Source organism: Gymnogyps californianus, chromosome 7 (assembly GCF_018139145.2).
Source record: "Gymnogyps californianus isolate 813 chromosome 7, ASM1813914v2, whole genome shotgun sequence".
Taxonomy (NCBI): Eukaryota; Metazoa; Chordata; class Aves; order Accipitriformes; family Cathartidae; genus Gymnogyps; species Gymnogyps californianus.
The window spans coordinates 20,687,250-20,711,977 of record NC_059477.1 but is presented as its reverse complement, the minus strand read 5'-3'; the positions used below and the strand labels follow the sequence as shown (position 1 = coordinate 20,711,977).

At 39.9% G+C, this 24,728-nt stretch overlaps 1 protein-coding gene across 3 annotated transcripts in view; it reads left to right on the top strand.

Moving 5' to 3' along the window:
- RAPGEF4 (Rap guanine nucleotide exchange factor 4) overlaps positions 1 to 24,728 on the top strand; it is a 159,767-nt gene that overhangs the window by 68,367 nt on the left and 66,672 nt on the right. For 2 of the 3 annotated variants that reach the window (XM_050899624.1, XM_050899623.1), the window contains exons 5-7: positions 8,746 to 8,818; positions 9,902 to 9,919; positions 11,069 to 11,070. In XM_050899624.1, coding sequence (XP_050755581.1) covers positions 8,746 to 8,818; positions 9,902 to 9,919; positions 11,069 to 11,070 — 93 coding nt within the window. Of the gene's footprint in view, positions 1 to 8,745; positions 8,819 to 9,901; positions 9,967 to 11,068; positions 11,071 to 24,728 lie in introns of all 3 variants that reach the window. The other variant, XM_050899622.1, reaches the window with a different exon arrangement.

The window sequence follows — 24,728 nt, the reverse complement described above, 5'->3', positions numbered from 1 at the left end:
GCATTTGGTGTGCAGGCGTTTTTAGTCTTGGTGAGGGACTGTCAGCTAAATAAAATGTCTTTGGTTTGAGGAAGTCACTTGCAGTGACTCCAGTTAGAGGGAAAAACTTTGAAAACAGACCCATCCAAATAAGGCTGTTGCATTGCAGATTGTTAATGCAGTTTACCTAATCGCTATGTTACGGCACAGCTGAATCACCGTTATTAATGTTGTTTGCATTTCAGTTTGATAAAAGTTGGTCATTCCCATCCAATACGTTTTGGTATCTTCGGATAAGATGCTGTTGTACAAGTCCATCAGAGGAGACTGTGTTTCACAGGCCTTTATAGGGAGCTTCAAACATGAGGGCCATGAGATGTTGAACTGTGCATGTGGATGTAAGGCAGTATAACTAAACACTGCATTACAAAATAGCTGAAATATTATTGTGAACTCCAGTGGGGAAGTACCACAAGCAGCATTTATTATACTACACTGTGTATGAAACGGACTCCGGATTTGAGCAGCTGGACCCATGAGAGATTTATGCTGGCAAGGTAATTCCAGTGGTGCCATTGCACTGACTGCTGACTGAGTTGGAGGCCGAGGTATTTTGGGGTCCTGTTAAGTGATATCAATCTGATTGTGAGTCATTTTCTGTGTCAGAATACACTCTTTTCCATGCACTAGAAGGAGTAGACTATGTTCAATCATACTTCCTGAATTATAATTATTTAGTTTGTCTTTAAGTTCTCCCCTCTTATTTTGTATTGTACTTGTTTTGATTTCACAGCAGTGTTACTGAGCTGCACAAGCTACTTTTAAAGCAGCTCACACTGTAATCAAAATAATATTTAAAAAGCATTGAAGAAAGGATAATATTATAAGGGAAATTCCCTTGTATGTTTACTTATTTACACGTATGAAATATCCTCATTATTGTTAGGCACAATTGAGTAGAAACAATCACTTTGAGGAATTCTCCATGAAAAGGAAGCCTTTAATATTAGAAGAGCATTGGAAGTTGCTATGTGCTTGTTTCTGTGGGAAGCAAAAGCACGGCGTTAGACTGACCCCACTGAACTCATTAAGAGGTTTATATTGATTGTAGAGGAATTAATATTTAACCCAGAGTCTCCTTCCAGATGAAAACGAGTTTCTAGACCAACATACTTCTGTGCTTAGAGGTTGTAAATATGAAAAGCAGAGTTACAGATCAGCTCACCATTTTGCTTTTTCTTTATTTGTTTCAAATCTCCTTGTAAAAAAATATAAGGAGAGGGAAGAAAAGTTGTTTATGAACAATGGATAAAGCCACTGCTGCACACAGTGTCAACGTAAGGCCAATGTGTCATTTAAGTTGCACTTAAAACCTATTTTTAGGACTTAAGTACTGCACAGACCTTGTGGTGACCTTACAGAATTTCACTACAGAGAAGCATGACTTCAATCCACTGTCAGAGCACAGTCTGCACTGGGAGGTTTGCAGCTTTTCTCTGTCTCGGTGGTACATATGTAGTTCCCCATACATTTGTTCAGATGAAGCCTTTTTCGTAACATTCATGCAAAGATATGTCGGTCATGTGTCAGGCCTTCTGTATTTGCAAGGTGGCAATCTCAGGGTGGAACAATAACTTGGTTTAGAGGCTCTTGCTGACTTCTGACTTGTCTAGTACACACAATCCTTGCTTTTTGCTTGCTCTGCAGGTTAAGATATGTGATCAGAAACAAGACATGTATGTTGCTGCAATTACAGAATTTACCATTCTGTCAAAGCACTTTACAAACATAAATGCCTTCCTGGTGTGATCTTTTGTCTCAGCTGAAGCTCTGCTCCAGAGAAATGCTAAAGATCAGTTCAGGGAGGCACACCATGTGGAAGAAATAGTGTAGGAGGCAGCCCATAGCTGCCCAGGCAAGGAGCTGAACAAAGCCAGCCTCATCCTGTATTTGTGAGTCTCATATTACCTGTCTCTGATCTTCCTTGTACACAGTCTTGCATAGCACACCCAGACTGAGCTCACCTGAAAGAGCGCATCTCTGCTTCTCCCCTCATTAAAATAGTGTATCTGAAAATAGGAGGTGTGACTGCCTGAGGCTAAAAGGAAGTATTTTGTGCCCAGAACTTCAGGAAATTGTTCTTGGAACAGGTTTCCCTTGTGCATGACCCATGAGATGATGCCAGACTTAGCTTGATCTAAGTGCTGTCAATGTAGGTTTAAAGGTTGGCTGTAGCGGTAAGAAAATTTATGTTAAAACGGTACCTTTTTCTTAGTAGTTCAGCTCTTTGTTTTCGAGACATATCTGCTGGCTTTGCTAATAAAGCTGCAGGTTTACAATTGTTAGCATCGCAGAACAGTTTGAAGTGGAGTGAGGTTGTGTTCTGCCACTTGCATCATTCAGAAAATTCCAGCTAAGGTTTGATTTGCTGCCTCTCTTCTACAAGTGATAATGAAAGGGGAAGAAAGGCGAGCACAGCTTTATTTTCTGATCTTGTATTGAGTTTGAAGCACTGCTGCTGACAGTCATCATCGTCTGATTTTGAAGTGAACAAATTCAACACAGATATCACTGTGAAAAAGTCAATACGGAATTGTATAATGCTCTTTTTCAGCCACTTTTGAAAACTTGAACTTCACGTTAAGGCTAAATTGTTATTTTTTTCCTATAAATACATTATCTATTCTATGGTTACACAAGTGTAGTAAAAGAAAACACATAAATCAAATGGTCTGTTTGTTCTTTATATATTTTCTTTGTCCTCTTTTCAGTATATGCAATCTTTCCCACCCCTCCCAACCAAGTCCTGTCTCCACCCAACTGCATTTCCTGAGTGGATTCCTCTAGGAGACAGAATCAGAGGGCTGCATGATGTCATTTCTATATTTAAATTAGATGGAGCAGAATAGGCTGTGTAATTTGTTTAATCACTGCTCATGCTCTAATTTCCTTGGATTTGATTTTTTGCAGTGCAGTCTTATCTTCGGGTTTCTATCTGGTAGCCAAGTCTGCAATTTGGCATGATTTCAGGGAGCTGGGTGCATTTTTCTTTTCGACTAAAACTCAAGGGGATTCTGTGATCAAGCAAATTCTGCACACAGAGCTTTTCAAGCACGATAAATTGATTTAAGTGGGAATGTGACAGAAAAATATATGCCTCCAAAACAAAGAGATCAAATAAAATCTAAAGCATAGTTGATTAGAGCCATGCAGAAACATTCAGAAGATGGTAAATAGGTGAATAAATGGAAAAGATGCAGATTCATCTGCTATTATATAAACTGTACTAATTCTGGGATCAGGGTTCAGCAATTTCAGTACAGGCATTTCCTGTATATATTTTATCTAAATATGACTAAATGGTACTTCACTTCTGCTATTTCAGGCCTTGTCTATCACATTTTAATGACCCGATAGACTGACGTATACAAAACAGTCTCTGTTCAGTAAGTCGTGGTAAGATCTTCACATGGTTTATTTTCTATTTTTTGACAATACATAAAGATATGTTTTCACTATTGTAGCATTATTTTTTCCTAATTTGTCTTTACCCTTTCCTTTAGAAATACCTCCATTCTGTTCTCTTACCTATATTGTGAGTGACAGTGAATATATATATTCTGTGAATGACAAAAGCAAGTATTTAGTAATATGCAGGATACTTGCTATTCTAGAGTGAAGGACCAGCTTCAAGCAATGATTTACTATCCAATGTTAAACAGCCATGGGTCAGGTCCTTTTTGTGATAGCCAGTTAAGTGGCATTGACCTGAAATGTATGGAAATTTTCTGATTGAGCTTGCTTAGAAGAAATACGCTTACTAATTTGTAAACATACTAAGAAGGCAGTATCTGAAATCAGAATTATGCCAGAGTCTTCTGTAGGTCTCCGCACATACTATCAGGCAATAGCAAGTGTGTTGTTTCATTTCCCCTTTGTAGCAAGATTTGGGTAAAAAACATCTATGAGTATGATTATCAGGGGGTTTTTTTTGGTGAAATTCTGTAAGAACATTAGACACTTTTTATTGGAAAACACTAATGGATAGCAGGCAGATGACCTGAGATTTTACCTGTCAGTTCAGTGAAGAGCAGTCTTTGGAGCATCAGATCTAAAGGCAAAGATCTAGACTTTGAGACAGCAATCTCTGCTTGGTTTGGTGGGTGAAAAGAGGGTCCAGAGATCTTCGGGGGCTCTTTCACATCTCTCCTTATTGTTCTGGAGAAAAGAGAAGAAGAAACAATGCACCATGGGAGTGACGCACTAGGTAGTTCATTGCCAAAATGGTACGACTGGTGCAGTCAACTTAGAGGAAGAACAGAGTAGTACTAAGACCATTAGTGATCAATTATTTATTGTCATAAGAAAATACAGAAGCTGGCCCACATTGTCAAGCTATAGCATATATTCCCCAACAGGAGTATGGACAGCTAGTACAGGAGGATTGCAGAACTCAGGTAATAGTCAAAATAACAGCCTCTAATAAAATAGTTACCCAAGGTTTTGAAAAACCTGTGTGGAAAGGGCACCTTGATGTTTGGCCTAGGATTTCTACAACTGAAATGAATTATTTTGTGTTACTCCCAAGTCTGCAAGTAATGCAGGCTCTGCCTTGTCACCTTCTCTGCTGCCAGTGGTAGGCAGAACAGGAGGCAGCAGAAGTGCATCTGGTCAAAAGTGACACTGTGGATTGAGATTGTGAGTGGGGGAGAAAGAGAAGGAGAAAGAGAGAGATCATGTATTGAACCAAGCACCTGTTGTGATCTACAGAACCTTCTCCAATGTTACAAGACACTCACTTCTAGTATCTGGCCACATATAGGTTCACCTTGGCATGGGGAAGCATCAGAAGCCTGACTTGACTTGCTAGTGCTACAAACCATCACTACCTGGGTCCTTATTACACAGCCCATCAGATATTCTTTGCTGACTGGAGAACTGCTGGACTTGAGGGAGTATCTGCTGTGGAACCTGTGTTCAGAGCTTTATACCCAGGAGGTCTTCCCTTCATCAGTCCTGAGTCTTTCCTGTTAGAGTGCTGTGGTTTTGCTCTGCAATGCTCATGGACAACAAAGACTCATCTATTTTCTTCACATCTACCTGGCTTGTTTTGGAGTGTTTGTATTGTATAGATCTCTTTTTTGCTCCTTTCCCTTTAAACAGGTATTAGCTATTCAGTACTTGCAGCAGAAGAGAAGGGACTAACTACAAAGACATATTTTTTATACCTTATGTACGCTAGAAAAATTTGTAAGGAATTTAGAGTTAGCTTGCATCAGAATTATAGTAATTGCCTTTCTAAACATTAGCATATAGAAATATACCAAATTATGTTCACAGAGTAGAAGAAAATCTATTGTAGTCATGAAAACCTCTGAGACTAACTGCAGCTAAATGCAAATAAAGTCTGAATAAGAGCATGCCAAGGAACACACTGAAAAGTCTGACAATGAATGGCCTTAAAAACTGTTGGTATGAAAATTCACCCACAGCACCTCCCCAGTAAGGCCAGTGTGTGATTCTCTTTCCTCCTTTTCTCCCATCCCCAGCTATTCCTTGTCAGCACTCTTCTGTGCTTTAGGCTATAGCAGTGGCTGAAAAGGTCATGTTAATTTTCACGACTCCATGGACATGAGGCGGTCCGTAACTGGAAGAAGAAATACTGTCTTTATTACTCGTGCTGTCAGATTAGATGCAGGAAGTGTCTGATCTTTAAGCTGTTGCATGATAGAGTTTATAAATTGGTAGAAATCTGAAGACAGAGTGAGTAGGTCACTGAGTGTAGTTTTAAAACCTGCTGTCATGTTGGATTTACAGAACTTGAAGACTTCTGGTAATAAACAAGCTTATGATGATTTGATAACTGTTGCTGTCTTTCATAAGAAAAGCCTTTCCAAAGTTCATACCACCGGTGGAATACATTTTCCAAAGCCTTTTGTAAATATTTAGTCTGTTAATCTTCAGGATGATTTTAAATGCCACCTACCAGTACCATTTAACTTATTGCATTTTGTTTTCATTTACAGACATTACAGTAACAAGATAGGTCTCACAGTTGGTATTGTGTTTTCCTCATTATCTCAGCTTTCAGAGATCTCATGCCTGGAACTTCATTACTCCATGTGATACTGTGAATCTTTATACAGTTACTTACGTCTTTCTTTGCATACTTAGATTTCCCAGCAAACAGTATTTCCCTGACTTCTTGACAAATAGGTGTCCCTTGACATTTAATTTGGCTGATGAGGTGACACAATTTTAGGTGTAAATTATACCTCCTATGTCAGCCCGCACCCTGCTGAGGTATCTTCATGGGAGACCATGTGGAGGTAGTCATACCAGCCTTCCCTCCAGATACCCAGATATAGAAGGTAGTTTCATTTAGGCAGAGGTCCCCTGGAGGAGTCTGAACAACTGAGCTTTCTGAGGGTATGTCTTGAATTAGTGCCTCTTCTGGTAATGCTGCCTGAACTCCTTCACAGGCAACACTGTTCACTGGGCTTGCTGTATCAGACTCACAAGTAGACTCATCCTATGGCAGTGTGCGACCTTCATGTGGAAGATGACAGAGTTGAAGTCCTTGGCAGTCTGTGCTTTTGTTCCTGGTGGCTTTGGCATCCTGAGTGTGAGGTGGGGCTGAATGGGGTTAGGTGCCTCCTTAAAGTGCTATATGCAATTCTGGCTTATTCTACCTGTAGGTATTTTTGTTAAGCTAGGCCCCCAAATCTTTTGGAAATTACATGGTGTGTTCTATGTTTTGTTTCATGAGAAGAATAATCAGGAAAAATATTAGAGAATTAATCAGAAGGGAAACTGCCATGCAGTGTATGATGACGGTGGATGTAGTATAGGAAATAAAAGAGAAAATGACTGTCTTCCTACAATTCAAGTTCCTTATCAAGGTGCATTAAATGTGGACTAATAATGTATTTCTGAGAAAATGCTGTTTTGGGAAAAACAGAACAAAGAAACGAATATCATCTGAATGGTGAGGAAGAACAAAAGGAAAAAACCCTATAAAATTTGATTTTATCATATCCCAAATTAAACATTTCAATTTTCCATTTCTAAATCACATTTCAAGACCAAATTCAGTAGAAGGTGGAACAAAATGTTTATCTACTGTTTGAATAAAATGTTATTTCAGCCCCTTGTGACATGCTTTCCTTTTTTTTCATTTGGCCAACCAAAATGAATTTTTCCTTTGTTTTATGTGTGCGATTTACTAGTTGAACTGAGAAAATAATTATTTCTCACATTCTTCCTCTCACTGAGTTCCAGGCATAGGACTGGATGCAGAGTATGGGAAAGTGAACGGTTTGGGAATGAAAATAGAGTTTTATCCTCAAATGAAGTAGCATTTATTTTGTGTGACTGACCAGGGATATAACATGGTTTTGTTCCTATGAGTTTTCAGCTGGATTATGGGTGAGATTTAAATAATATGTTACTAAGCTTTAGGATGTAATAGCTTGTCTAAAAATAGGATTGGATTATTAAGATTAATGTAATCTTTGTAGTTTTTGTTATTATTTAGAATGCAAGACATTCAGTCTTTAGTGCTAGAATTGATGATATTTTCATATGCATTTCCAAGAAAAAGAAATGTTAAAAGGATAATTCAAGCATCTGTTAAAATCCAGCAGACAACATTTTAAAAGTGAATACATTCAAACAGCTCCATAGAGCAAAAGATAAAGCTTTTAAGTTAAAATTGTACTATGAGGGAATTTTTCTGTCTCAATTATTATGTGGACTTAGTTGAAACCTGCATGAATTTCAGCTGGGTGGTTGTTCACGTTCAGCTCACTGCACACCCTAAGGACTGCATGACACATTTTATTTATGCTCATCATCAGCATCCCTGTTGCACAAGCTTGTTTTCTGACAGTTCCAAAAGGGAGTTATAATTGTTTACCCTTAAGCATGACAGTAATATAGTATGATTGAAAACAAGAATGTGTCACTTATTCATTGAATGATTTGTATTTGATAAAAGGATTTTTTTTTCCTTTGGTGTTATTTTTTAGTTTCTGTGAATTTCTTAAGCCGTAGACAGATCTTTGAACCTTATTGATGATGTCACAAGCATTCACTGAAGAAAAATACCAATTAGTGACATCAGTTACAATTATGTAGTTGACAGTGGTACAAAGGACATTATTTCTACAGTTACAAAGTTTTATCTGATAATACAGTTTTTGTGTGTGTGTATACATAACATGAGGTGCTGGGTTTGTGTGTTTTATAACCTTGTAGTTTCTCAAAACCAAACAGTGTGTTGGAATTAAATGTTTAGAGTTTTCACACTAAATCCTGTATATTTCAAATCTGAAACCAAAATTGTAGTTGTACATGATTCTCATGAATCCTTAGTTAACAGCCTTGTCTCCATCCCTACAATAAAGTAGCTTTCTAGCTTGAGTTCAGCTGAGTGGTGTCATTTCAAACGAGCTTTAAAACAGCCTTTATGGGAAATCACACAACTAAGTACAATATTAATTTATTAGAACCCCCAAAGTCATGCTGTGGGGAAGATGAAGGAGGGAACTGGTTTAGCACAACTTTTGATAAAATAAAGGCAGCATGCTCCAGTCAAGAAAGTAGGCCTTGTGGCATTAAGAGTAAAGACATGTCTAACTGCCTCAGATCGCTTGTGTGCATGTGAAGCACAAGGCAGCAGACACACAAATGTAAATACCACATCATCCATTGAATGGCTTTATACATCTGTACCTGAGTGAATGTGCCATCGCTGTCTTTCAGAAATATCGACAGTATATGTCTGGACTTCTCACTCCTCCTTATGGTGTTATGGAAACTGGCTCCAACAATGACAGTAAGTATGAGAAAATAGACATCAGATGTTAGAAAAAAGAGAAAAGAAAAGAAAGGGGAAGATGACAGTCCTCTGGCTTTGGCTGTTGGAATTTAAATGTTAAAGTCAATTCAGTATTATGACTGTATTAATACTGCATATAGTAGGAAATACTTTGGAACTTGCCTAACTGCATTCCCAACTGTATACAAGTGTATACAGAGCTGTACACAAATCTGCACTATGAGTCAGGCCTGTTGACTAAAGCATACTGTATGACGTCACGTAACATTTAACTGGTTATAGGTGTTACGTGAATTCCGTGGAATGTGGCCATGAGTCCTGCTAGTAAAATAAATACAACAAACTGGCATATTTTTTTAGTTAGGATGGGCTACACAACTTGCTTGGGAACCTAGGTTAGTGCTTGGGCAGACAGCCTGCAGTAAACATGCTGCTGTCTGGCCTTAGTTACCTAGCTAAATAAGTTTGAGTTTGTCTCTGCCTCATGAGAACCTTTCAAACTGTGGGATAGTGCTGTAGACATGAATCCAAGGGCAGCCTTTGGAACTCATCACTTCTGTAAATCAAGGTACTTTTATTTAATTGCCAGAAGATTATTTAGATGCCAACCAGGACAATATCTGATGGCTAGCAATTGCATCTGCAAATTTTGTCCCGTATGTTATGTGTTCACTATGTTCTATTTGTGAAACAATAGCATAGCATAGCATAGCATAGCATAGCAATGCTAGTTAGTGCAAACTCAGTGTCACATTTGACTTCCAGGTACTAAACACAGATAATGTTAAATGAAAAAATATAAACAATTCCTGTATACATACTTCAGATATTAAGTTGTGAGAAAGTACTATGTTTAGCAAGCTGTTTATAGTATTTACACAAGTTATCTTTGTGTCTTTTTTGTGTTCACAAGAGAAAACTTTTGTCTGAATAAATCTGGTTTGCTCTTAAAAAATCAGAGATTATTGTGTATGTTATCAAAGTATTGAACCCTTCAATTCCCTATTCTATTGATAAATATCTCCACTGTTACTTAAAGAATGTACGGTATGTATTTATTTTCTGTATTCTTTTTTTTAGGAATGCCAGATAAGGACAGTATGTCAAGCAGTGCTCTTTGCCAAGTTTCTAAAAATTGTAATAAGGTAAATCACACCTAGTTTTGCCTTTGTTTCTTGATGGGGGGGGCGGGGAGGAATTTGGTAATGAAAAATGCAAAAGTACAGCATTAAATTGAAAAGAATCAGGTGCAAATGCAAAGCACGTGGTTGATGCATGTGAGTACAGTATACAAATTATAAGGATGCTTTAGACATTGTATCATATAACTGGAGAAAGCAACTGATTCAGGATCAGCATTGTTAGAACGTGTACTGCTGCCAAAGTTTGTGTTACAATCTGGCTGTCCTATCTTTGTTGGAAAGGTGCTGAGGGTAAAGAAGAAAAGCAGCACTGTGACAAGACAAGTGCATAGCCAATGGATCATAGAATTCATAATTAAATCCTATTTTAAGGCTTAACTGAGGCTTAACTGATGCATAGGCATTGTTCTGGCCCTCTGCTCAGGGTGAATTTTCTCCTGTGATCAGAGAGCAGCTTTATGTCCCAGTTCCCCTTTGTAAAATAGTTTTGTGTCTTCAGTCTCACCAGATGAGGACCCACATGAAAGAACTCATGAATATTTCTATGCTGGGTTTAAAGCAATTATAATAGTGGGAAGAAATAGTATCAGGCATTGCTGTAAAGATTAATAACTTTTAGAATTTTTTATGGCAGGAGTAGAAAAGTTACAGTAATAAACAGATGCTTGGATGCCTTCTTTCTGGACATAGGAGTTTAATTGGATGCATTTGTGTGATGTCTTTAAAAGGTTAAAGGTATTTTTGTTACACAAAAAACATCTCTTGACAGCAGATAAAGACAATGAATATTTTAGCGTGTTTCCTTAATGCGAAAGTAACTACTTCCACCTCTCCGTGTCTGTCTGTCCTGCTTCCTCAAGGGTACTGACCTTTCTTAATTGTCACATTCAGCCTTTATTAAATGTATAAATGTAACAGTATGCAGTTCCTTTTTCTAGAGTCTTATTCACTAATGCTATACCACTTCCTGACACAGCCTTATCCTGTAGGAAAATAAACATTTTTCCATGCACCGGGTAGTAATTCTTAGATACTTTAGATAGCACCTTTCATTCTGTAAGCATTTTACAAACAGTTATGAGTTAAGTCTCAGTGCTTCTCTAAGATGTTGGCATTTCAATGCTACACTTAGAGTTAAGCCAGATCAGGGATCTTGCCTGACCTCTCAATGAAAGCACCAGGTGTAGAATCCAAACTAAAAGATGTTCTATTTCCTGAAGCAGATAGAGGTAACAAGCTAAAAACATCAGTCTTTCTTAGAAGGTGATATCCCCCCAGTAATGGGCAGTGATGCTCAGCTAAGGGTGGTATACACTTTCAGATACAAAGTATTTTAGAAACTGAGCAAAATTTAGTGATTAGTACTGCTGCCAATAGCTGGGCTTTTCTAGCACGACAGGACTCTTCCCGCACAAAGTAACGTTCACCTGGTTAGAAGACAGAACTTGGCTGTCGTGGTTTAACCCCAGTCAGCAACTGAGCACCACGCAGCCGCTTCCCCCTCCCCCCTCCCAGTGGGGTGAGGAGGAGGAAAGGAAAAAAAAGTAAAACTTGTGGGTTGAGATAAGAACAGTTTAATAACTAAAGTAAAATATAATACTAACAATAGTAATAATGAAATATAATAATAATAATAGTAATGAAAAGGAATATAACAAAAAAAGGAAGGGGGGGAAGAAAAAAAACCAGTGACGCACAATGCAGTTGCTCACCACCCACTGACCGATGCCAGAGCTGTGATCTGCGCCTCCCGGCCAACTCCCCCCTGTTTATATATTGGTGTGGTGGGTTGACCCTGGCTGGATGCCAGGTGCCCACCAAAGCTGCTCTATCACTCCCCCCCCTCAACTGGACAGAGGGAGAGATTTTATTTTCATGAAAGGCTCATGGGTTGAGATAAGGACAGGGAGATCACTCACCAATTACCGTCATGGACTTGACTTGGGGAAAAATTAGTCTAATTTATTACTAGTCAAATCAGAGCAGGATAATGAGAAATAAAACCAAATCTTAAAACACCTTCCCCCCATGCCTCCCTTCTTCCCGGGCTTAACTTCACTCCTGATTTTCTCTACCTCGTCCCTGCCCCGAGCAGCACAGGGGGATGGGGAAGGGGGGTTTGGGTCAGTTCATCACACGTTGTTTCTGCCGCTCCTTCCTCCTCAGGGGGAGGACTCCTCACACTCTTCCCCTGCTCCAGCGTGGGGTCCCTCCCACGGGAGACAGTCCTTCATGAACTTCTCCAACGTGAGTCCTTCCCATGGGCTACAGTTCTTCACGAACTGCTCCAGCATGGGTCCCATCCACGGGGTGCAGTCCTTCAGGAACAGACTGCTCCAGCGTGGGTCCCCTGCGGGGTCACAAGTCCTGCCAGCAAACCTGCTTCAGCATGGGCTCCTCTCCACGGGGCCACGGGTCCACAGGTCCTGCCAGGAGCCTGCTCCAGCACAGGCTTCCCACAGGGTCACAGTGTCCTTCGGGCATCCACCTGCTCTGGCGTGGGGTCCTCCACGGGCTGCAGGTGGATATCTGCTCCACTGTGGACCTCCATGGTCTGCAGGGGGACAGCCTGCCTCATCATGGTCTTCACCACGGGCTGCAGGGGAATCTCTGCTCTGGCGCCAGGAGCACCTCCTCCCCCTCCTTCTTCACTGACCTTGGTGTCTGCAGAGTTGTTCCTCTCACTTCTTCTCACTCCTCTCTCTCGATGCAACTGCAACTCCCCTGTAACTTCTTTCCCTTTCTTAAATATGTTATCACAGAGGCGCTACCACTGTTGCTGATTGGCTCAGCCTTGGCCAGCAGCGGGTCCGTCTTGGAACCCGCTGGCATTAACTTTATCGGACACAGGGGAAGCTTCTAGAAGCTTCTCACAGAAGCCACCCCTGTAGCCTCCCCCGCTACCAAAACCTCGCCACGCAAACCTAATACAACTGGGCATGATGTTCCATGGTATGGAATACCCCTTTGGCTAGTTCAGGTCAGCTGCCCCGGCTATGCTCCCTCCCAGCTTCTTGCACACCTGCTTGCTGGCAGAGCATGGGAAACTGAGAAATCCTTGGCTTAAGGTAAGCGCTACTTAGCAGCAACTAAAACATCAGAGTGTTATCAACATCATTCTCACACTAAATCCAAAACACAGCACTGTACCAGCTACTAAGAAGAGAGTTAAGTCTGTCCCAGCCAAAACCAGGACAATGGCTGGGGCAGGCTCAAACTGTTCAATGACTTTTACAGGAATAAGGTCCTTTGCAAACCATATTAACTTCCTTTCCAAGACACGTATAGAAAACAGCCATCCTTCTCCCTCCCACATTGCATGCATTTCTGTGGAGAGAAGCTGAGAGAGTAAATATGTGACAGATGCTTGTCACCTTGTTTCATCCTGGAGGAGCTCAGACAGTCCCATGACAAATGTGGCAGAAGAACCTACACAGCATAGAAATGGTTCATGAATCCTAGTTCTGTGTTTTTGCCATATGGCCACAGTTCTCTTGTGTTAAGTGAAAGGTAAATGCAGTAGAGATAAATACCCGAGTACTTTGTTTACTGCATGCAAGCTTCATTCACGCAATTTTAAACTGTACAACTGTTATAGTGCTTACACAACGTGTCGATCTTCACGGCCTGCAGTCAGTTTTGAATGATTAGGGAGATACTGGGATTGCAGGGCCAAATTCCCAGAAATGTTGCCAGCTATTCGAAATACAAAATAACAGGGTACCAGAAAACAGCCTTATGTTTGTAGATTTTATATATTTTGCTTATTTTAGGGTGATATCTGACTGTCAAAATGGCTACTGCATCAGGGAAGGGCATTCATCCAGGGAAAGGGAAGTGTTCACAGGAAATCTTTGGACTACTTTATATCTTTAGATTGTCAGAATGATGCCTGTGGGACTGGCAGCAAATAAATCTCAGAGAGGCCTGCAGGCTAGTCTGTAATGTCCAGAAAAAGACTAAGTGAGGAACTTTCTGAGATTCAGAGAAAGTTCCTCAAAATCTTTCATGTGGTAAGAAAACATTACACTCTTGGACAGAAGGAGATAACATAATGTCTTCAGTAGTTCTGATCGTAATGATGCATTTATTTTGGGGGGGCTGTGTGTTTAATTTTCTGGGGAAGTTTATAACTATAAATAATTTGCTCCCAATGAAATTTAATATATTCCACTCTTGAAATACGAAATGCATGTTTTTATCTTTTAGCCCATGCTGAGTCTTTTACAAACACTGTAATAGATGATTTTCCATATTTGCTAATTGAGTTTCATCTTCATAGATTTTTTTCTCCTGTCACATCTATTAGTTTTTGATGAGTAACATAAGATTTTTCTTTTAATATATGCCTTGAAATTTTCTCACCATATGGGGATGTTTGGTTTTCCTAGTTAATTGAAATATATTAAAAAAATCTATTTGGAGAAGGCAGCAAAGAGATTTTTTTTTACCAAACACCAATTCATTTGCATTTAGGGTTACATTATTGCACATCATTTAATGCAATATAGCAGTTAAACTGAGCATAAAATACTGACACAAAGTATGCTACTGTCCTCAGTTATATTTTGGGGAATGGAAACAGTCAATTTAAAGCTGTCTTACATAAGGGAAAATAATACAGCTTCGGTCTTTTTAACTAGTCAGTCTAATGTCTGTACACCAGTCTCTCTAGCTCTAGTTTTCAAAAATTCTCATGGGGTAGAGTTGGATATAGCTGGATCTGAGATGAACATAGCTCTAAAGCCAAAATGACAAAATCAATAATAATTTCAAATACGTTTTTGGAAAAGATACAGAAGAGTACTTAGAACACAGGGGAGGTCGGGTTCCAACGTGCAGACAGAATAGATAGTGGTTCTGTTTCCCTATATTACCAGCAGAGCTGGCAGCAGGGTTGCATGGTGCTTCCCACTACAAGATCTTGTACTTACAATTTGGCCACTTTTTCACTGTTTACGCTGAATTTGCCATGCTGAGAGTGTGCTTCTGGCTGATTTTTAAATTGAAATGGATCAAACCTCTCTGACATTGAGGTTGGGGGAAAATACATAGCACATATTAAATAGCTTTTCCCAGTGATACACTAGCAATCCTGTCCTTTGGACTATGAGCTCGATATTTGGGGCTTGTTCTGGCAGTAAGAAGTGCCATTTGCGACCCCTTACAAAATAAACTGTATCGTTAAGCCCTGAAAAATCTCAGTTGAAATTGGCTCACTAGAGGCTCATTACAGTGTAACTGCAAGCTTGTGCACACAGGCTGTGCGTGTTGCGTGTGCAGAATTCCCACACTTTGGTTTGTCTTTGGTCCTGGGCTGTTTGGGCATTCCTGTGTCGATGCTTAACGGTGTGGGTTTTCTCGCAATCACTCATTCTAGTTGCTAGAGAAACATTTTGATTAGTATAAAGCCGGACACTAACTGAAAACCACAGTTGTCTCCCCTGTGCTTTTACACCCTCTACTGGTGCCCAAGTAGGAAATGAGTAAAGAAATAGCCTGCTCTTCTCTGGAGACTAGATGTATGATAGTTTTAAAGAAGAGGGCATTGCAGAAATGAGTTGTAGAGACACAGGAATGAATGTGGGTAAGAACAGAGGACAGACCCATCGAGAGCATGAATCTCCACTCTCTTACGGAGTGTGGTGCTGAATGCTTTTTTCTGCTATCAGTAAATGTCTTAAACTCCTTTGCAAACTGTGGATGCTATGCCTAAGAGAACATAGGAATGATCCACAGAAAGAATAGAAATCTGTGATTAATAACAATTATTGTATTTGCTCAAGTAGTTGATAGTCAAAAAGCCCTAACCCTGCTAATGATCCAAGCTGAAGTTTTATATTGTTTTCCATAATGGAATCTCCATATTGCAGTTTGCTAAAAGAACCCCCACATACTCAAGAAACTACACAAAAAAAATTCTGCTTGAAAGGAAGGCTGAAAAATTAAGAGCTCAAAAGCAGAGCATTTCAAGAATGGAAGCTGACTGAGCAGTGTTAATGAAGTCCTCTTACCCGTGTTTGTTATCATACAGACTTTGATTACCTGCTCACATATCTTTTTCCTGTGACACACTCAATTAAAACAACATCTCACCTCAAAAACCATGCTAGCTTTCTTTTTGTACAACTTAATCTCTATGACTGTTTAAAACCTACCTCAATTTGTGCCTTCTTCATTGAAAGCATACATCCTGAAAGGGGGAAAGTGCTTCTTCATCTCCTTTGTCCTGAGGAAACCATACTGAACGTAGAAGATATAAGCAGATTAAGTTGTGCAAATTCATACAGTCATTCTTGCTATTGGGTGAAGAATATGTCTTTTTTCTGAAATCTCTCTCATGCTTTATTTCCATTATGTTCCCTGTATTGTCTTTAGGTTTCTATTGTGATAAAGAGTTGCAGGAGCTCCCCCTAGTGCACGAAGTAATATTCGAAAAACACATGGATCAAGTTTGTGATGCTTACAGGCTGAAACGTCCTCTTTGTTTTTCATGTAATGACTCCAAATCCTCTAGACTGGAAGCTTATTGGAAGTGATTTATTTGAAGGTATTTTGTATAGCAAAGCTCCTATAGGATGTGCTGAAATACTCCCCTGAAAGTCACCTTTCATCCATCTTCTTCCCTGGTTAATTTGATGTGATAAAATGTAGATTCCTTTTCTTTACTGAATTTTCAATAAAGCTTAGGTGCCATGCTGATTTTTGTGCATTTAAATAATTGGAGTGGTTGTGAAAACATGATTTGCTATTTTATCAACTCTAAATGCATTTAATAAAATTATATCAAAAAGATCTTTCAGTTGACAGAGAAGGACATAATCTAGGTGTTAATCCTCAAAATATTGCAATTTTCAACATTGCCTGGCAAATGAATATTCACTTATTTCAATTTTCAAGCATTTAAGTATAGCTCTGGGCATTTGAAAGTATACTGTTTGTAAAGATGACATTACAATTCACTAGATGCAGCCTTGAAGAGCCCACACAAGACACCAGTAATAATCATGTTCATTCACCATATTAGCTACTCCAGCAATAAACACAATAATTTTACTTCTGATTTCCCTATATTTCAATTTACTTTTCCCAGATGACCGAGAAGAAAGCTTATCTTTTAACATATTCAGTAGATTGTGAAGTGTGGAATTTGATAGAGCATTAGCAGAATGCTAAGGGAAACGTTTCACATGCTCATGAAATTGTGAGCCTACAAGGAAGAATAAAAAGAGAGAGAGAGCAGGAAAGCAGGCAGTAATCTAGCAAGGTGCAACAACAGGGTGTTTGTTTGTGGTAACCTCTCCAACATTCACATGAAAACTGTGTTATAACAGAACTGATTTTCAATGTGGATGATTTTTATAATTGTCCAGTGATATGTGTGCATTAGTTCCTATCGTCTCTTGGGCTCTATGCCAGAGTCAGTTCTCCTATACAATGTTAGCATAGGGTTAAAAAATAATTCCCTTTCATTTTCTGTTTTTAAAGTGGTTGCATAAAAGCACCATGTGCAAATATTTCTAAATAATGTCTTCATGCAGTCCTAACTGTACCAATTACATTTAGGAGCTGCTCTGATATTTTGGCACCGATTTCACATATATGAAAGTGATTTGCTTAGAGCTCTGTTCAAGTTCTTCATTTTGCTCTAAGTGGAAGTGCTCAGGGTTCAATCATTACCACAGCCTGTGACAATTTGTCTAGTGCAGAGACTGTGCATATAGGCCCTGGCAATGAGTCACATGGTGACAGCATATGGCAGGAGAGATAACAAAGACAGGAGTGTGAGATGAGTAGGAGTCTGTGAAAAATACATTTTTCATATGTTAGTAATGAACTTCATGAAAAATGTGAAGGTCTTTATATGTCATCAGAGCTCTCTAATGTAAACAAAATTGTTAGTAGGTCTGCTGGCTTACATAAGTAGGCTTTGCATGCATAAACTAAATTGTTGCAGAACCACCAGGGAAGGTTTTGGTACATCACTATGTCCAGTTTCAACCATATGGGGATGATACACAGCTGTAGGCTTCCCTTCCAAATGCCAGTGTGAACAGCAATGCCTCAAAGAAGCTTGCACCATGCCATCTTCTGTTGTCCAGTTCAGCTACCTGATAATCTATGAAATAGCTATGACCCATGATTTCATTGTGTACCCTGAATTCTGGAGACCCTAATGGCAGTTTCTATTGGAAACAGTTTCTTCTGCTGTATCTAATCATATAATTGAGCTCCAATCTGACCAATACAGAACTAGCCAGAGTAGTCCTAATATGAAACCTGCAGATGCAATTAGTGATTCTCATTTGATCTATTACTATATGGGAATGAGTAGCATTGTGGAGAAGAAGAACAGAATCCTTGGTCTGCGTTGCTGTGTATTTACCAGTGTACATGTCAAAATAACTTAATTTCTCTTCAGTGTGTACTTGATCCGGTTCAAGGATCCCTGGTCCTTGAAGCGCTTCCATGAATTTGGAAGGAAGAATATGGTCCCTTCTTTCTACAATGAGGAGTTTTCATTGTGGTGGTTCTAAAGACAGCTCTAAGGATAAATAGAGCTGTCTACAATGATAGTGAGATTGGTAAGAGAACGAGGCAAGACTCTTGGTAGATGAATTAAACTTTTTGCAGAAAAGGGCAGAATTTTGCAACTTACAGATGCTAAAGGAATATTCTTATTTTAAATTTTACCCTCATTTTCTAAGAGCAATAACAACAGCAGATTAAATAAATGTAGGTGTATTTCAGTTTTAAAATATAAACAAATTTTCACATTTATCTTGGGAGAAGATGAATAATGGGAAAAACAGTGAATGGTGTCCAATAGCACAGCACAGTTGAATTGTCAGCACCTGAAGACAGAGCCTCCCTTTCCTGTCACAGCTGCAAACCATTCCAGAAGCAACCACTGCCCTTTGCTCAGGAATGGAAAACCGAGCTTGGAAAATTGTGTCTGCATCTGTATCCTTCTTTAAGTGCTGCAATGACTTTCTGAGTCGTCGTGAAACTAGCTGCAAGATCCAAATCAAGGTAGTGTGGGTTTTATCATGAGGGAGGAGTGAAAAGATGAAAAATGAGAGGTACGGGGGAGAGAGAGAGACCTCCTCTGTTACCAGCAGAACAATCCATATACTCGAGCCAATGTTAGTGCTAAACTATATGAGTTTTTAGTTCCATGACTTTTACATCTGAGTATTAATATGTATGATCTGCACAGTATTTGTCTGAATGAAGAGTCCCCTCAAGCAGTTATCGTTGTTATTTTGGTGCTCTCCACTTCTCTTGCCTTTTTTAAATTTTTATGTCAGTCTTTATTGCAATTTATGTGTATCCTAAAGCCTTGTAATTCTTGTTTGTGCTGGGTGCTGTGATGCAAAGGAGGGATGGAGGCCTCTGCTACAAAGAGGTTGCAGTCACAGAAAAGATGGAGTGACTGTCAGACAGAAAGATGCTGGTTTACTCAGAACACTGTAAGGCATATGTTGTGGTTTAACCCCAGCCAGCAACTGAGCACCACGCAGCCACTTCCCCCTCCCTGCTCCCAGTGGGGTGGGGAGGAGGAAAAAAAAAAAGTAAAACTCATGGGTTGAGATAAGAACAGTTTAATAACTAAAGTAAAATAAAATACACTACTAACTAAGAATAATAATAGTAATAATTTTAATGAAAAGGAATATAACAAAAAAAAAGAAATAACACCCAAGAAAAGACAAGTGATGCACAATGCAGTTGCTCACTACCCGCCGACCAATGCCCAAGCAGCAGTCTGCACCTCCTGGCCAGCTCCCCCCTGTTTATATACTGGGCATGACGTTCCATGGTATGGAATATCCCTTTGGCTAGTTCGGGTCAGCTGCCCCGGCTATGCTCCCTCCCAGCTTCTTGCACACCTGCTTGCTGGCAGAGCATGGGAAACTGAGAAATCCTTGACTTAAGATAAGCGCTACTTAGCAACAACTAAACCATCAGTGTGTTATCAACAGTATTCTCACACTAAATCCAAAACACAGCACTGTACCAGCTACTAAGAAGAAAATTATCCCAGCCAAAACCAGGACAGCATGGGATTCATATGTGTTCATACATTTCAAATGAGTTCTCTTACAGGAGCTTATTGTGATCAGCCTTTGGTGTGATAATCCTGAGAGACACTGGGAGTGGGAGGAAGACGTTCAGAAATCAATAGACAAGTGAAAAACTAAGTGATACATATTTCTTTGTTAATCTTGTGATTTGGAGGGGATTTAACTCACACTGTTGGCCTTCTTCAGAGTAACAGAGTAAGCAAGTACTCCCCTCCTCCCTGACTAACCTTCTCCCCACAAAAGGGTTACGGAGGTGCTTGGGGTAGCATGGGAAAGGCAATTTGGCTGAAGAGATGTTTTCCCTTTCTGACTGCTCTTGCCTAGCTGAATGAGTGTTGCTATCATAGTTTAGATAAATAAAATAAATAATGGAAAAATAACAGAAATTCCTAGAAAATGCTAGAATTTGTAAAATACTCGATATTGTGAAGTAGGTGTGGGACCTTCTTTCAATAGGAGCATCACTCTCAGTTCCAATTGTTTGGGGAAACAGCATATTGCCTTACCTGCCAGTGCTGGCAAGGGCAGCCTGATAATATATACTGTGGAGTCACATTTGATGACTCTTGCTCCGTGGCTGTGTCTTCTGTGTGATTCTGTCCCAACCCATAAAAAACATGCACATATGCTCCATTTATCTCTTGCAGTTGAAAGGCAGAAAGAGGGGGTAATTATACTGAGAAAAAAAGATAGTCCTTTTCAAGGTTCATGTCTTCAGACAAGTCAAGCGTATACAAGTAACACATTTGGCACTTATATTTGAAACAGCAAAATGAATTTTTTTGAATCTTGTAATTATTTTCTCAAGTTTGGCAGAAAAATTGGATCAGGGATCTTAAAATCAGATTCCTTCTCGTCACTCATATCATCTCTCGCAGAGCATTTTGACTGCCTGTCCTACAATGAATGCTGGAAATTGGTATTCCACAAAGTCAATTATAGTTCTGAATCAGTAAGAAGTAATCAATGTGTCTGATCTGATCATTTAGCAGCATCTTTTATTGTCTGTGTACAGATGACAAAAATTTGAGAGGTTAATAAATAATGGGGAAAAGCTGTCCAGTGATTTTGTTCTTCTTTTTGTGGTAGCTGGTCAAGAACCAGGAGCCCCTTGTGCTGCCTCCACACAAAAGAGCACCACCACCAAAACAAGTGTTTGGTTTGTGGTGCTCATTTGGAGCCATTCCTAGTTAGAACTGCTGAGGCAAAAATGTCAGATATCTACGACAGAGCCGAAAATGTAATTAGGACTATTGTCTCCAGTGATGGTTAAGGAGCAAGGGCTGTTCAGGTATTTAAAGATTTATCATTTATGACTTTTCATTATTTATTCTTTTTGTAAATTTCCTTCTGGAAGAAAGCTTGGCACAAGATTGTGAACATGTTTGATCTTTATGTGCTTTATCATCAGTGATGCAGCTGTCTCAAAATTAAAGGTAGCAGTTAGTGAGGAAATACAAACACACATAGCTGAGTTGACTAGTAGAGAAATGAAAAGAATACATATTTTATATTCCAAAATAAAAATGAAAAAAGAAAATCTTACTTCCAATACCACGTATTACACTGCTTCTAATTAGGATTACTCAGCCACACTTGTTTTCATCTTAGGAAATGAAATTATATAAACAGTTTGTATAATAACCTTAAATATGAACTGGATGGAGAAAGAGCCAGTAGCTTAACAGGGGAGAATTCTGATTAAGTCTTTGTAAACCTCCCAGTACTGCTTTGTCCATCCTCACTCTTTAAAGTAGCTGACTTCAAATGCATGAATCTGAGGGGGCTAAAGAAGCATCTTCTCTCATGCCACTCTTTCCTTGTAGCTTTTTGCACAATGGCTCTGATTGATAGTTACTTTTCACCCAAACCCATTTTCTGACCCAGCCCACCTTAGAGCCACCTGAGGGCCAGCAGTGATACCAGGAGCAGAGGTAGGAGAGGGTGGCTGTGCAATAGGAAGATGGTGGGAGCATCAGCTCCGAGAGCAGAGCACATTTGGGCCCAAGGAGAACCGCAGGGCTGTGGCTGCCCTTCCACAGCAGCTTCCAGTGACCTGCAGTGGGACTGTAGGGCACCTGTCCTCCCCTGTGTCCCCTCTCTGACGTCCCTTCTCTCTACATCCAGCTACGTGTGCCCTCTCCGCCATCACACTGACACTCCGGCTTGCCTGGTGGTAAGGGAGCAGAACTGTCAGAAACACATAAACCTTTTATCTGAGCTTAATTTTCTGCTGTTTTGGATGAAAATTAGCTTCCTGGCCAGGGACAGCACAAGCAACAGGGCAGAGCCTGGGTGTGGGGTTCAAGGAGGGGATGGACCACACCGGTCCTGTTTGAGGCTGCTGTGAACTGTCTGCAGCCTTAAATGTCTAACCTCCGCACAAAGCACTACCAGGTCTGTCAGCTATGGACTGAGACTCTCTCCTGCCCCAAACCTGGCATTTCTGGCAGCCCACATCAGCTGCAGGGGAAGCAGAGGGACAACTGGCAGGGGATCGTTTTGTCAGGCCAGCTTGCAGCTCTGTTGCAGTTCACTGCTAAATCACAAATGAATCTGTGTGATTTCAGTTTCCTGTGTTTAAATACGGATTTGTATAACATATTGCTGTTATTGCTGTAATACACATATGGATCCGGGCAAATATTTGTTCCCCTCTCCCTCCCTCCTCTTGAGTTGTCTTAATTGTGTTCAGAGCCAGGCTAGATTAGGGATTTTCAGCTTGTGGTCTGCAGGCTGCTGGGTTTTGGCAGCTATTCCAAATGAGTCAGGGAAACGAACCTAAGAAAAGCCTGTTGTCACTAGCTGCACAAGGTTCCTCATCTTGACTGGCAAAACTATAGGGGTCCACAAGATAAAGGAGCGTAACACCCCCTCCTCCCCTTTTGTTTCCCCCAATTCAGTTCACTCTCTGCTGAGTGTTAATGTTAGCTGCTGCAGATTCCAGGGCAATGTTGGAAAAACCTGTGTCGACAAAACTGTAACAGTAAGGTCTCTGGCATTCCTTATACTGTAAATGTATAGCTACTGCTCCACAGCAGTCCTGGGCCTGTGTAATAGAACGGTTCTCTTTTCTTCCTGGTATACTGATCCAAACTGGGGAAAGGAGGAGGGAGAAGAAAACCAGGAGGTTGCCTTGCTAGAGCTCCTGAATGCTACTTAGTCTGTTTGGTTTCTTCAGTGTTACAGTCAGTGTTCTTGAAATGGTGTCTTTTGTGTTTTGTCTGGCTTTTCTGCTGTGAGGTTTGGGGTGGAGAACCTGAATTGCTGCCTGGAAAGTGCTGTGTGACCTTGTGGCAGTACGGACACAGGACAATCTGCAATAATATTGGACTTCACTGTACCAGAAATTCCTCTGGGGAGGATGCATCTTCCTTTCCCCAAGACAGTCTCCTAGACTAACTGTCATGGAGAAGCTGAAGATTCCTACGTTATTGCAGAAATGATTTTTTTTTAACACAAGTTAGCTGGGAATACTCTATGTACACTTGGTATTTCCAGGCAAGCTGGTTTGGATTACAGTAATTAAACTTCTCTGGAACAGCAAACATTTTCACACTGATTTTCTTAACAGTGCAACAGTCCTTATCCTTTATACAGCCCACAAAGAGTCACTAAAGAGTCAATTAAGCCAAAGAAGATTTTGAGATTATGTTTAAAAAGGAGGTGAGTGGTTGACAGATGGCAGGGACAGAATTTCAGCTGGACGAAGCAATATTTTTAGCGATGATGTGAAAATTAATGCCAACATTAAAGAGAAATAGGAGAAAGGGGATAAATTACAAAATACATACAATAGGTCCCCTTCCATTTCACAAGGACAAGGCTGGTTCTGTGATATCCCTAAAAGCCAGACATCACAGAATTTACACAGCTTGGGCTACATACTGAGAGATGTAAAAAGAGGTCATCTCTTTCAGAAACATGCTATGGCGAATTGGGATGTAAAGAGATGTGGTTAGCTAGGGAAAACGTCAGGTAGAGTAATTTCACCTCTCCATATCAGTCTTGGGTTAATTATTGCAGTGTTCTGTGTGCATTTGTGGAGCCAATTTTTTCTCAAGTTGCAATAAAGGTTCATTTAGCAACAGAAGCAGCTCAGAGTATGTTTAGAAACGTCTGTCCCTCACTAGTTATCAAGGAAGATGAGCTGAAATTCAAAACAGTAAGAACAAATGTGAACAGGCCTGGTTTAAATGGTAGCAAGTTAGGCAGCTGCAAGCTCTGTAGGAAGTTAGGAGGAGGGAAGGAGCGAATTTACAAATATGAAATATTTACTGTTTTCCAATGATAGTTATATTTTGTTGAGATTGGCAGGAATTAATAGTATTCTTTTACTGTTTTCTTGGGTAATACCTACTGTTCACACAGATGCACATTAACTCAATGTTTGTATTTTATTTACTGATTATTCCCATTGCATTACGGAATTAATGTGAAAAACGGGGGATATTAATCCGTGTTGTTCGGATCTAATAATTTGATTCCAAATGCCTTTGTATGTTTTTAATCAATACAATTACTGCCACTAAAATATCTGAAGAACACTGAATTAACTGATTAACTAATACAGCAGTTATGAGTTTCATTTCACGCTAGTTAAATGTGTGAGAGCACAACTGGATTTTACTGTAAAAGAAAAAGAAAAACCCTTACACTTCATAGCCAGTATCTCCT